Source organism: Fukomys damarensis, unplaced genomic scaffold, assembly GCF_012274545.1.
Source record: "Fukomys damarensis isolate Sample0158 unplaced genomic scaffold, DMR_v1.0_HiC HiC_scaffold_16, whole genome shotgun sequence".
Classification (NCBI taxonomy): domain Eukaryota; kingdom Metazoa; phylum Chordata; class Mammalia; order Rodentia; family Bathyergidae; genus Fukomys; species Fukomys damarensis.
Genome location: NW_022900928.1, coordinates 118,650,662 through 118,664,164, shown reverse-complemented (window position 1 = coordinate 118,664,164; position 13,503 = coordinate 118,650,662). Strand labels below are relative to the sequence as shown.

The 13,503-nt window shown below is 49.4% G+C and overlaps 1 protein-coding gene across 2 annotated transcripts; it reads left to right on the top strand.

Annotated features, from left to right (window-relative positions):
• The first annotated feature begins 1,585 nt into the window (after positions 1-1,585).
• Positions 1,586-9,470, top strand: Prkag3 (protein kinase AMP-activated non-catalytic subunit gamma 3). 2 transcript variants are annotated; one of them, XM_010611873.2, is made up of 14 exons: positions 1,586-1,646; positions 1,978-2,017; positions 2,479-2,634; positions 2,963-3,369; positions 4,473-4,554; positions 4,702-4,760; positions 4,865-4,910; positions 5,097-5,151; positions 5,341-5,467; positions 5,617-5,782; positions 7,220-7,257; positions 7,410-7,556; positions 7,876-8,107; positions 8,600-9,470. In XM_010611873.2, exons 1-13 carry the CDS (start codon positions 1,620-1,622, stop codon positions 7,990-7,992), a joined length of 1,467 nt encoding a protein of 488 aa, XP_010610175.1. In that variant the 5' UTR covers positions 1,586-1,619; the 3' UTR covers positions 7,993-8,107; positions 8,600-9,470. The 2 variants fall into 2 exon arrangements, with proteins under 2 accessions (XP_010610175.1, XP_010610174.1); XM_010611872.2 differs by lacking the exons at positions 1,586-1,646; positions 1,978-2,017; positions 2,479-2,634 and having other exon boundaries at positions 3,061-3,369; positions 9,107-9,470.
• Positions 9,471-13,503: the final 4,033 nt, after the last annotated feature.

Sequence of the window (13,503 nt, the reverse complement as noted above, 5' to 3'; positions counted from 1 at the left end):
GTTTCAGGATCACCAACCACCTTTAGACTGTGTATAAACTATTCTACAAGAGAAAGAAACTTTCTTGTTTAAGGAATTCTGAAATTGGGTCTTTGTTACAGAAACCAAGTATCTATCCTAACTCATGCAGAACTTGTTATTTGGAAGTGGGGCTGCTTAAAAGCCTAAAACAAGTGGCAGTGACTCAGAGGCTGAACAATGGATAACAAGGAAAAAGGTTGCATACTGGTAAACTATTGACCATTCCAGTAAAACACGAGGCATGTCTCTCACTGTGATGCCCTGGAAGCAAATCACACACCGATGGTCTTTCCACTGTCTGAGATGTCCCATTAGCCAAGTGTCCTTCGTACTCTCTTCACTCCACCTTCCCTGCAGTCAGCACAGACACTTCGAGGGATGATAGCAAGTATGCTTAATAAATTTAGCAAGAAATCCAGTAGTAATCTGCCAGGCATAGTAGTGCACAGCCGTAATCCCAGCTACTTCAGGAGCCTGAGGCAAGAGGATCACAAGTTCAAGGCCAGCCTGGGCAGTTTAGCAAACTCTGTTTCAAAATAAATTTTAAAAAGGCTGAGGATGTATTTCAGTGGTAGAGCACCCCTTGGATTCAATCATCCCAAGTGCTAAAAAAATAAGGAAGGAGGGAAAGAAAGGAAAGAAGAAAAAGGGGGGAGGGAGGGAGGGAGCAAGACAGAAAAAGAAAAGCAGTAATTTATTACTTGGTGTCCACTCCAGAGCCAGGGGCTGGGATGGAAGAGGCTGGTAGGAGGAGAGGAAGGGAGGGGCATCAAGAGGGGAGCCAGAGCAGCTGGGTCAGCATTCCCGACTGGGACACTGACTCAGGCCCCAGGAATGCTAAGGAAGGGGGCGGGCAGCCACTGAGCCAGGCTGGGATCCGGTTGGGACAAGGGGATGCAGGGACAGTATTCACAGAGGGATGGGCCTGGGCTCCTGCACACCTAGACAGCTCCTAAGCACAGGTGGATCTCTGCCTCTGCGGGAAAGAGTGGGCCGCGAGCCCTCAAGGCCACGCGCACCGTTGAGGTGATGAGCACAGCTTCCCACCTGAGCTGCTCTCGCTACCTGAGAGAGGGACAGGCTCTTTGGACTCAAGTAGGGACATCTGGATATACACTGGCTACTCTCCCAGGACCATCCACAAGCCCCCTGTCCTACCCCCAGCCCCGAACTGGCCAGTTTGTTCTAATTCCAGCGCCAGCCCTTACTGAAGTTTGTACAGGAAGGAGTTAAGCGTCACACCTCCCTTTCCTTTCTAAGGCACCTGAGGCAGCTGAGAGGCTCTAGAACTCTACCAGCCCCAAGCCCCCCAGCTGCCTCCCCACAGCCGGGCTCTTCTAGCTTGTCCTCAGAGACCTCAAACAGATGAGGCCCAGGCACCAGCTTTCCCAGGTGCGCCCCTTCCTTGCCCAGTCCGCCCCCAGGCTGCGGGGCGGGAACAGCTGCGCGGGCGGACCCCTCCTTCAGTGTCTGCTGCCGGATACCCAATCAGAGAGAAACTGATCCGGCCAGGGCGAGCGCCAGGGGCTGGCCCAGAATAGTGCTGCCCAGCTCTTATCGCGCACTCGCACTCGCTGGCTTGGGCTGAGGCTGGCCGCATGGAACCCGAACTGGAGCGCGCTCGGGTACAGGGGTCCCAGGGGGCGGGCGCGGAGCAGCTGGCTCTTGGAGCGCAGCGTGCGAATGTGTGTACGTGTCTGCTGGTGCGTTCCTCTGTATTTTCTGTGCGTGAGCATGGGTGCCCGCATATATAAACTGTAACCTGTTTGAGGGGCTGGACATGTGTTTATATGTGGCTGTGTGTGTTTGGGCGTGTCTTTATGTACATGTGTATGTGTGTATGACAGACACGTATGTGCCTGCATGTATGTGCATGTGTGTGTGCAGTTACACAGGGAGGAGGACCTGTGGACTTGGCGAGGTCTCCCCACCCTTCAAACATTCCTCTCCCTGTAGACCTCATCCTGGAGCACCCTTGGGGGACCCGAACAGAAAGGTAAGTAAAATCCTTCTTCTCTCACTTCCTCTGTCCCCCACCTTTCTGGAAACTCTAACTCCTGACCCCTAACTGGGTTTTTGTTTGTTTGTTTGTTTGTTTTTAAATCAGGAGAGGTCCTTTTCTTTTCTCTGGTTCATTGTTTCCTTTCCCCCCTCCCCCCAATCTGTGTCCCTCAGTTCTTTTTTTCTCTTTATGAAGATCTGGACCCTAGTACTAACTTTACAACTTCTTAGCTGTGTGATTTATGACAAAATGCTTTACCTCTCCAAATTTCTGGTCCCTCACTTGTAAAATAGGAATAACAGTGCTTCCCTTATAATGCAGCTATGAGGACAGAATGAGAAATATGTTGCAGAAAAAGCCCTTTGGAAGTCTACAAATATAATTATTAATAATATATTAATTGATTTCATTGTACTGCCTCCCGTTAACCGAGTAGGCCACATTCCCCCTTCCAGAGATGAGCTTTCTGGAGCAAGGTGGCAGCCTCTTGTGGCCTTCACCAGCCGTGAACACCAGCTCAGAAAGAATCTCTGGGAAACCTGGGACCAAAACATCGTTGAGGACAAAGCAGGAGGCTGCAGAGCAGCAGGAGCCGCCAGGTCTGGAGGAAGGTGAAGCCAAGGCCAGTTCTGAGGAGGTGGGAGCTGGGGCAGGGGCTCTGTGTTGGATACCTCCATGTGCAGAGTTGCATCCAGCCCTCATCTGGGGGCCTCAGCCTCCCTAAATGCCAGAGAACAACTGCTTTGAAGATCTATGGGCTTAGTGCAGTCACCTCGGAAAGACTGGACAGAGCTGCTGTCAAATATGATTCTGATCCTTGGCTTCTCCCTTGTTCAGCATCCATACTTCTCCAGGCTACTGTGGGGTCACTAAGACAGCACATGAGAATGTGTTTTGGGAGATGAAGTTACTGTCCTCCCCTCCTTTTCCCCCCAACAGGTGCCTGGTCCAGGCCAGCTGCTGAGTCCACTGGGCTAGAGGCCACATTCCCCAAGGCCACACCCTTGGCCCAAGCTGTTCCCTTGGCTGTGGCAGGGAACCCACCCACAGGGTGGGACCTCCCCCCTGCTGATTGTGCAGCCTCTGCTGTGGGCTCCAGCACAGATGATTTGAAGCTCCCCATGGAGTTTCCAGCCCCAGAAGCCTGGGACTGTGAGCTCAAAGATCTGGAGGAAGACAGACCTGCCCTGAGCCCTTCCCCACAAGCTCCTTTACTCAGCCTTGGATGGGACGATGAGTTGCAGAAGCCAGGGGCGCAGGTCTACATGTACTTCATGCAGGAGCACACATGCTATGATGCCATGGCAACCAGCTCCAAGCTGGTCATCTTCGACACCACACTAGAGGTGAGGCCCCAGCTCCACCCCACCTGAGCCTGGCCTCCATTCTAACAGCACTGTAGCCACCACTCATATCTCCAGGATGTCTGCCAAACCATGTCCCTCTGCAGGATCCCTTCAGAGATTCCTTCTTAGCACCATGGAGACCAATGGGGGAGCATGCTCTGTGAGAGTGCTCTAGTTGTCATCACTACTCTTCCATTTAGTGTCTGTAAAACATTGGTTAGGTCACTTTTCCTCTGTCATCTTTAAAATGGGAACCAGAATGCTTGCTTTTCCCTGAATGTTTCAGAGGAATCTCAGGACAAGCCACCACAAAGTAAGGGAGCTTTATAAACTGTGAGATATGTGTAAGACACTGCAGAGCCACTCAGGACAAAGAGTAGGGAACTCTTGGTACTAACAGAAAAATAGGATGAGCTCCAGTACTGCTCTTCCATTAACTAAGCTACCAAATGTCTATACTCTTATTCTTGTCATTGTTTCAGTTTAGCAGATGGTGTATATCTGCCTGAAGCATGGTGTGTGTGTGTGTGTGTGTGTGTGTTATCTACAGTATGCAGATTAGTTCTACCAGTTCATGAACAAGTACATTTATTTCAATAGCTTGGTATTAATTCTAATGTTTATTAGAAAAATACAAAGAGCCTGTGTAGGTAGTATTGCTTAGAACGAGGGTCAAAATGCGTCAATATAAAATTTATTTAGAGAAAAAAACTATGTAACTGTGCAAATACTATGTAAATAATTACATCTTTAGTTTTTAGACTGACAAACATTGTACTGTTTATACACATGACTTCCAAGTGGAAACACTGAGTTAGTTTCTCACAGGCAGATGTGTCTGGTGAGGGTCCCTCAGTGCCTCTGGTCACAGGCAGCCTTTCACTCACTCTGGCCAATGTGCCCAATAGTGATTGTGTCCAGTGTGTGCCGTGACGTGGTGAAGACAGGCAGGTTGGTGCCCAGGAGGACCTGAGAGAAAGTCCCTATGGAAGGACCCTCATGAGGACATGGGGAGGCAGGAGTGTGCCCACTGAGGGGCAGTGACAGAGGAGGAGGAGACCCTCCTGGAACTGACCCCCCAACTGTTCTTTCTTGCCTTTCAGATCAAGAAGGCCTTCTTTGCCCTGGTGGCCAATGGCGTTCGGGCAGCCCCTCTATGGGACAGCAAAAAGCAGAGTTTTGTGGGTAAGGAGAGTCTGGGAGGACAGAGGTGGTAAGAGTGGCAAGGAGAGGCTTCATATGGTCAAGGATAGTGGCATGGCAAGTGCCTTAGCTGGCCTATACCCCAAGACTATCAGCTAGCCTTGCCCCTGTGCCTTGTCTACCCCTCAGGGATGCTCACCATCACAGACTTCATCCTGGTGCTTCACCGATACTACAGATCTCCTCTGGTGAGGAGCAGGCTGGGGCTCCCAGCGGGCAGAGGGGAGTCTTCAGGGAGCCTGGTGCCTGTGGGGTCCACCTCTGACTTCCAGAGTCCTGTTGATGCTTCTAGGTCCAGATCTATGAGATTGAACAACATAAGATAGAGACCTGGAGGGGTGAGTTGGGAGAGGAGCTGTGGGGTTGAGGGTGGTACCCAGAGTGTGAGGCTGAGAGTGGTAAACTGTGGGGAGTTCCTAGGGGCGCAAGGCAATAGCGAGCCCTCGGTGCCTGTAGGAAGCGAAAGAGTTGGTCAGTAGAGTGTGGTAGCTGCAGCTCCCTTGGCTTAACTCCTTTTTCTGCAGAGATCTACCTTCAAGGCTGCTTCAAGCCTCTGGTCTCAATCTCTCCCAATGACAGGTAAGCATCCCTACCTACCCACCTGGGCCCCTTCTCGAAGTCTCCTTCCCCCACCCCACTCAGCTTTGAACCCCTTTCTCATCCTGGGAAGCAGATAGACAGGCAGGGTTGGTTCCTGTCCTCCTATTTAGGAGGCAGGGACATAGGCCAGGCTGCCCCAGGCTCACTGCTTTCACCCCACGCCCCCAGCCTGTTCGAAGCCGTGTACTCCCTCATCAAGAATCGGATCCATCGCCTGCCAGTCCTGGACCCCGTGTCAGGCACGGTGCTCTACATCCTCACACACAAGCGGCTGCTCAAATTCCTGCACATCTTTGTGAGTGCAGGCCCAGTCGGGGAGGTGAAAGGGGGAGCCAGGGAGAGGCCACAGAGGAGCCAAGTCTCTAAGCCTTGATGAGGGAGGAGCTGGGAGCCCTGTGCAGGCTGCTTGAGCTCTGGTCATCACCCTGTCCCTACCCCAACCAGGGGGCCCTGCTGCCCCAGCCCGCCTTCCTCTGCCGCACTATCCAAGATTTGGGCATTGGCACATTCCGAGACTTGGCTGTGGTGCTGGAGACGGCGCCCATCCTGACCGCACTGGACATCTTTGTGGACCGGCGAGTGTCAGCGCTGCCTGTCATCAATGAATCTGGTACCAGCACCAGCGCGAGAAGTTCTGGCCAGGCCCAGGGGAGGAGGGCATGGTGGGGAGAACATGGGAGAGATAGACTGAGGAAGGGCAGGAGTCTATGTGACATCAACTTGGAGACCCAGGGAAGAGGTGGTTAGAAGTCTCTGCCTTCTCTGAGCCTTAGACCAACCTTTCTGTGCCTCAGTTTCCTCATGGGAAACGTGAATCTTAAGAACATTCGTCCTGACTACACTGGAGGATTTAAAACATTGAGTGAAAAAAACTAAGTGTGTTAGAGGGAACAGCTGGAAACAAGGCTTGTTTAGTTCAGCCCAGCCAGACTTCAATTTCCTGTTCTGGAAAGAGTCAGAGGGACTGTAAGAATGTTTTTTTGGTTAGCCTATAGGTGTAATATATTACAAAATTAAATTCAACATAATAAGCTAGATATGAAGCAGTGCTTTAGATTTATTTTTATTTTATTCTTGTGGTATGGGAAACTAAACCCAGGCAGCACTGAGCTAATATCCCTAGCACTTTATTTTTATCTTTAAATTTTGAGACAAGGTCTTGAGAAGTTGCCTAGGCTGACCTCGTACATATGATCCTGCCTCAGCCTGGATTTATTTTTTTATTATAAAATGTTAAATGAATAAAAGTGATAGAAAAATTATATAATGAACCCCATATATCTGTTGCCTGGATTAACCACTGTTAACATATCACCATAATCAGCTCATCTTTATTTCTTTTTTTAAATTATTTTTCTTTCTTTTTTTAATTCATCTTTTTTTCTGAAGAAGTTTAAATTACTTAACCACATCAATTTCTCTTAAAATAAGTATAAAATTTTCTACATTACCTAACAAAACTATGAATAATGTATTAATGCCGTCTAATATTCTCACCTCTCCATTTCCCCAAGAATATCTTTTTTTTTTACAACTGATTTGTTCAAAGTCGGGTCCAATGAAAGTCCCTATTTTGCATTTCTGTCCTTTGTCCCTCAAGTCTCTTTAAATCTAGAGCTGTTCTCTTCCCCCTTCATCTCCATGACATGTGTGAGTAGAGAGTTTGCAGAATGTGGCACCTTCCATACATGTCCATTTGCTTCCTACAGGTAGTCTTTACCTTGTCCCCCCGTTCCTGACTCCTGTAGACCAGAAGTGATATTTAAAGGCTTCATGAGCTGAGACTATACTTGCGGCTAGAATATTGCCTAAATGACACCATGTTCTCACAAAGTATCTCATCAGTAGGCGCAAGGTCAGGCTGTCTCCCTCTCTTTGATGCTAAGCTGATCTATGGTTCAGATAGGGGTAGCCTGATGCCTCATTACAAAGCCAGCAGCCTCGAGGATGTCAAATTCATTTCAAAACTCTGTCTCAGACCCTTGCACAGAACCCTGGTTCTGATGTGGGCCTCTTTCCCTGTCTTTTCTCCTCCCTCCCCCTGCAGGTCAGGTCGTGGGCCTCTATTCCCGATTCGATGTGATTGTAAGTGTTTCTGGGGACTCGGGGGGTGCTGCAGAGAGGCTGCAGTACGAGGAAGGATGGGGAGTATCTGTGGACACACTTTATAAGTGTGTAGAGGTTGGGGCTGGAGCCTGGGCAAAGGGTGACTCAGAGCTGTCCTCTCCCTGCCCCAGCATCTGGCTGCCCAGCAAACCTACAACCACCTAGATATGAGTGTGGGAGAAGCCCTGAGGCAGAGGACACTGTGTCTGGAGGGCGTTCTTTCCTGCCAGCCTCACGAGACCCTGGGGGAAGTCATTGACAGGATTGCTCAGGAGCAGGTACCCTGTGCCCCACCACATGTGTCCCCAACACAGACAGGCCCTGTTCTTGCACACACAGCTCTAGTCATCCCCGATCTTCAAGCACCTGGCCCGCCCTCCCATTTCATGACCAACTCTTGGCAGCCACATTGGTATGCACCAGGACCTGTCCGCTGGGCCCTCGTGCCAAGGGCCACAGCTGGCCGAGCACTCAGAGCCATCGCCAGCTCACTCCCTGGAGACACCCACTTGCTCCTCTGTTCCTTGGATCCGCCTTGATGCCAAAGCTGCCACAGCCCCAAGGCTCTGCCCCTCACAGAAACTTCTGGACCCACAGGTGCACCGGCTGGTGTTAGTGGATGAAACCCAACATCTCTTGGGCGTGGTCTCCCTGTCGGACATCCTTCAGGCACTGGTGCTCAGCCCTGCTGGCATCGACGCCCTCAGTGCCTGAGAATACCCAAGCCCTCACTCCCAGGCCACCTCCACACCTGGAAGTCAATGAAGGGAGCCGGGGACTCAGCCTTCATCTTCCCTCACCCCTGTTTGCCAGTTCAGCTCTGGTTCAGGTAGGCTTGGCCCCAGGCCATTGGATCAACCCCTCAGTCCTTCTGGGCCCCCAGATCTCACTTTGGAGCACCCCCAAGGTGGCAGTGGTTGTGCTCATAGCTGACTAGCCCCATGAAACCTGCAAAGGCCACCATTTTGTCCCATTCCCAGCTGAGGTCACAGAGGCTGCCTAGGAGGAGTGGACAGAGACAGGGTTAAAAGCTCTCTGGGGAGATTTAGCTGCTCTCTCACCATTCTGTTCCCACAAGGTGTGCGTGCATAGAAGGAAGCAAGCTAATAAACCTTTATTGAATGAAATTTCCATCTTCAGTAAGATCTAAGACTTAAATGGGGGAGTCTCCACCTAGTGTATGATCTCTGATATTTGCTAGGGGCTTGCAAAAGGATGAGACTCGGAGTCTGCCAAGGGCAGTGAATGATAAGATACCCTCATCAGGAAGATGACTCTCCCTCCCTTCTTTGGTCATCCTCTTCCCTTCTCTTCCTCACAGGCTTCTCCAGCCCTCCCCAGTCATCCTTGTCCAGCCTGTACTCCCAGAAGCCCTTGGGCATGCCCAGTCCACCATGGGACAATGACACTAAGGACAGTGGCTGAGTCAAGCCTGGAGACACCTGACCCAGAGGCACTGGGATTACCCCGGGCCCACTCAAGCTCCAAACTCACTCATATTCCCTTCCCCCAACCTGGGTTGACAGTGGTCGCTAGAGTGCAGCGAGCCTGAAGCCCATGGGTAAAGTCATGGGCTCCAGATCTCTCAGCTTCTGGACTACGTTCAGCTCATCTCCTCATGCTGGGTGTCCCAGCTGTTCCTTCCCTAGGGCAACCACTGTAGTGGCACTGTCTTCCTACTCTCCTGGCATGGTCATTTCAGGGATGCTGGGGGTCACTGTGGAGCAGCAGTTATTTCTAGAGCTGCCTGTTGGAGCAGGATCCTGTCTCCATTGTTGTCCAGAAAACCTCTTACCTCTCACCAGTGAACAGTGTTCTTTGTCCCCAGTGACTACAGCCTTGTACACAGATCCTCAAGAATGAGCAGTCGACAAAACGAAAACGAAAAGAGTAAGACACGAACTTGGATTTGGCTTCGCTCAAAATGCTAGACATTTCACCTGAACTTGTGGCAAGATCCCTGTGCTTTCTGAATTCAAAGACAAGAAGGAAAACCCGCAATTGGCAAACCAGCAAGTGGCTTTTCTTTTGGCACATACAATGTTATTCCACTGATTTTAAAATATCTTTTATTTATAACAAAACCACAAAGAAAATATTAGCCAATTACTTATACAGTACATAAAACACAGTCCACAAACTCCAATCTGCAAAAACATAACTTTATTTTTCTAACACTGAATAAAATTTCTATTGTGAACCCCATCTTACCAGATGGAGGAAATTAACCTCAGCCCATCTGGGGTCCCTTCTTCATCTTTACCTGGGACTGAGGGGTGGGGGTTTAAGCAATGTAAAGCTCTGCTCCTCAGTCATCAGCACTCGTCCATGCCAGCACCTGTTCTCATCTGGTCATCATCAGTTGGTCACTGGTGTACGTGGTCACTACCGTGTGCCTCTCACTTCCAGAGCCTCTTTGGTTCTGCCTGTGCTCAGGGCATGCAGTTCATTGTGGCTCCTGGTCCTGTACCCATCTGGGTTTCCAAAAGCTCCATCAGGCTGTTCCAATGGGCAGCGTATTCTACTCTGTACTGCAATGTTTTCCCAGACTTTACCCAGGAATGTGGAGTCCAGGTCTCTCCTACCCTTGACATCTCCAAACCTATAGGGGGGATTTGTTATGCATATACCTTGAGGCTTGGCTCCCTTCACAGGGGCCCAGAAGTATCTGCAGAAGTCTCTTGGTGGTCCCCCTACCCCTGGCCTATGAAATCTGTACCAGTGGGGACAAAGGGCCCTAATATATTTTTCCAAGTCTACTATGTGTCCTGAGCTCTTGCCACCCAACTTGAGGATCAGGCTTTTGAGCTTCCAAAGCCAAGACTGGGCTTCTGCTCTGTCACCCTCCCCCATGGCAACAGGCACTGCAAGTCCAGCTGTCCAGTGTGGGTAGGTTACTTTTTCTAAAGTGTGATCCTGACCCCATTACCTCCCTATGCTTCAGAGTCAGACACTTGTGCTTGACTGTCAGACAGTACATGAAGGTATTTTCTCACCAGCCACTTTGCCAAAATCCCAGGGTCAGTGCTGGCTCTACCCTGTCCTACCCAGGAAAGTGCCAGGTTTGGGGCTCAATAGGAGGAAGAGATGGGGATGATCATTGGGTCTGGTCCAAGGGAGGATCTCTCAAGTGTTCTAAAGGAGTCTGAGACAGGCTGGCTCCAATGATGGCTGGCTATGGACAAGCATAACAGGTCAGTCCTTTGACTATGCCTCTGAGAAGAGACCTGCAGTGCTAACAGCAAGGCTAAGGACAGCGCTGGGGTCTCCTCGCACCTTCCTGAGAGCACATGCATCTCTGCATGTCTGTGCTCACTGTCCCAAGGACCCAGAAGATCTCCCCCTTGGGCCTTTCTGTGAAGGACCAGCCCTCCCTGCCTCAGACCTCTACTCTCTTCAACCCCAACCCCCAGCTTCTGGCCCAGCCATGCAACCTTCATGGGTGCCAGAAAAGAACCTTAAAGTTGCCACCAGGGCTGTGACTGCTTCCAGCCTAGCTCAGTGTGCTTGTGTGCAGCCTTCCCTGCTGTGCCCTCCTTCCTGCATATGAGTCTGGGGCTGAGCTGCTCCCAGGTCCTCCTCAGACCCCAAAGGCTCCCTGAGTTTCTGTGACCTCCAGACTGGACTCCCGGGGCCTCCTTTGCTTTCCTATCTCTTGTCGTCACCCTCTCAGTGCCTCTTAACTCCGGATGTGCTCCAGGGTCACCAAGGAAGTTTTGTAAAAAATGCAGAGCCCAAGGCTCATTCCTAGACATGCTAATTTCCTGATTTTGGGGTGGAATCTGGGCAACTATAAAAACTGGAGATATATGACTCCTAAGACATGATGGGCATGCGGCTGTGCTGGGACATAAGTACGGGTGGCTCACTGGCACATGATTGGGCCTATTATTTAAGTATGACTAAAATCTACCAGAAGCACCAAGAGGAGTGGCATAATATAGAAGATATATGGTTCATTAGGCTCCTCAAAACTCTTCTCCCGAGCACCCTTAAATATAGAAGTATTCATTACAAAGTTATGTATGTCCATTCCATGATGAAAAAGTTTGCACTTGATACACATATTAAAACTGGAATCAGAAATAATAACCTGTAAATAAAGCATTACCAAGCCAACAAGCATTCCAAGTTAAAATACCTATAGGACAGGAGGGCATAGACAGCCAGGGAACATTGGCACCTTGTCTATTTTTATCAGAGTGCTGCCTACTTGTTTAAGATAGGCTATTTTCTTAAATGGGTCAAATAAATCAAATATATTAATCCTAATTTGACCGATGAAGTCCAATTAGCTGCACCAGGAACAGCAATTAAAGGTGTATCCGCTATGCTGGATCAACGTCCACCTTTCTGCAATTATCCTGCACCTGCTCCTGTTCCTGCCTTATAGAGGAGAGTCAGGACTGGCCACCAGGGAGCCTCGCTGTAATGCCCCTTCACTGTGACTCTTGGAAACCTCAAAACTCTCAAACCCCAGAAGCGTGCCCTATCACTGGCCTCAGATAGGTTTTGTGTCAGCCTCAAATGAGGCTGTTGCTCATCACCTGCAGAGAGAAAACTGCAAGGGAGGGAGTCCATCCATGAGATCTCACCCATCTTGGAGCTCCTAGGGTGTGTTTGACCAAATTACTGTCCAAGAAAGTAAACTTGCCATTTACAGTAAAGAAGTCTTGTCCAGCACATTGGCATATCCAATAGGCAAGGTTTTCAACTCCTGAGGTAAATGAAAGAACTTGAAGCACATTTGTGGTAGATGTATTTTTCTGCAGGTATATTGTCTATCAGTAAAAAAATCTTTTTAGAAAGGAGAAAAAGATTCTTGGTGGCCATGATGTATTCTGTTTGTCAGGGAATCTTTGATTATCTTCCTTCACTGCTTTCTGCAGGCTTTCTGGTAGCAGAAAGAAAACCTCTGTGGCCAAGGTTTCAGTTTCGTGTCATTAACTACTCATCTCTTCCATCTGTGTTCGGCACTTGCTACAGCTGGGATCTGGAATGTCCCCCAGAGGCCCGTGTGTTAAAGGTAGTTCTCAGGTTGTCATTCCTGGGAAGGTGGGGCCTAGGGAGAGGTCCTTAGGTCATTGGGGGCGTGTCCTTGAAGGGGATAGTGGGACCTTGCCCCTTCATCCACCTCTTTCTCTCTCTCACCAGTACCTGCGGTTGAACTCAGGAGTGAGCAAGCAGGCAAGGTGCCACTACACTACACCCCCAGCTTCTTTTTCTCCTTTGCTTCCAGGCCACTGTATGAACAGCTTTGCTGGAACTACATGATCCCACCATAACATACTGCCTTGCCACAGGGCCCAAAGAAATGGGTCCAATCAATTATGGACTGAAGCTTCCAAAACCTGTGAGCCAAAATAAACTGTTCCTCCTTATAAGGTGATTATCTCAGGTATTGTGTTACAGAACAGGAAAGCTGACTAACATAGCACAGCTGACAAAACTATTCAAGGGAGCCTCTAAAGTTGTGCCTATCCCCATTGAAGTGTGAGGAAATATCACCTGGTCTTTAATGAATCCTCCAAGGACTCCATTCATCTACCAGTCTGTTTAGCTCTTGTTTCTCCTTTGCATTTTTTATTTCTGGTTTGAGGCTGAATTATAGGACCTGGAGACATTCGAGCAGACAGCAGGCTGCCTCAGAACTTCCTGTGGGACCCCTAGGGTGTTGGTGAGAATTTTCTGGAGGTACTGATCACATAAGAAGCTGTTTCTACAATAATCTTATGAAGATGATTTTTTTTGGAGGGGACAGGGTCTCATTATGTAGTTTAGGCTGGCCTTGAACTATGTACCCAGGCTGGTCTCAAACTTGCGGCGATCCTTCTGCCTCAGTCTCCTGAGTGCTGGGATTACATATGCACCACCACCTCCAACTGAAGATGATTTGTGTGTGTGGCACCAGGGATTGAACTCAGGACCTTGCGTTTGCAAGACAGGCACAGTGCTACTGAGCTAGGTCCCTGGCCCCTGCTGAAGATTATTTTGTAGATTTTTTAAAAATCAAGATAGGGACGTGAATTTAGCTCAGTGGATTTAGCCTGCCTTGCAAGCGCAAGAACCTGAGTTCAATCAGCAGTCCAAAAAAAAAAAAAAAAAAAAAAAAAATGGTATCATGTAGAATAATTAGGGCCAGGCATTTAGCTCAGTGGTTCTGGTTCTGCCACCTGCCTCCCAAGGTCCTGAGTTCAATCCCTGGTACAAAAAAAAAAAAAAAAA

What these genes read in the sequence shown, in the direction of transcription:
- Prkag3 (XM_010611873.2), top strand. Translation starts at nt 1,620, where the DNA reads ATGGAACCCGAACTGGAGCGCGCTCGG. An exon ending in CAAAAAGCAGAGTTTTGTGG is followed by an intron (nt 4,555 to 4,701) that starts GTAAGGAGAGTC and finishes TCTACCCCTCAG; the next exon opens with GGATGCTCACCATCACAGAC. An exon ending in GCCTGTCATCAATGAATCTG is followed by an intron (nt 5,783 to 7,219) that starts GTACCAGCACCA and finishes CTCCCCCTGCAG; the next exon opens with GTCAGGTCGTGGGCCTCTAT.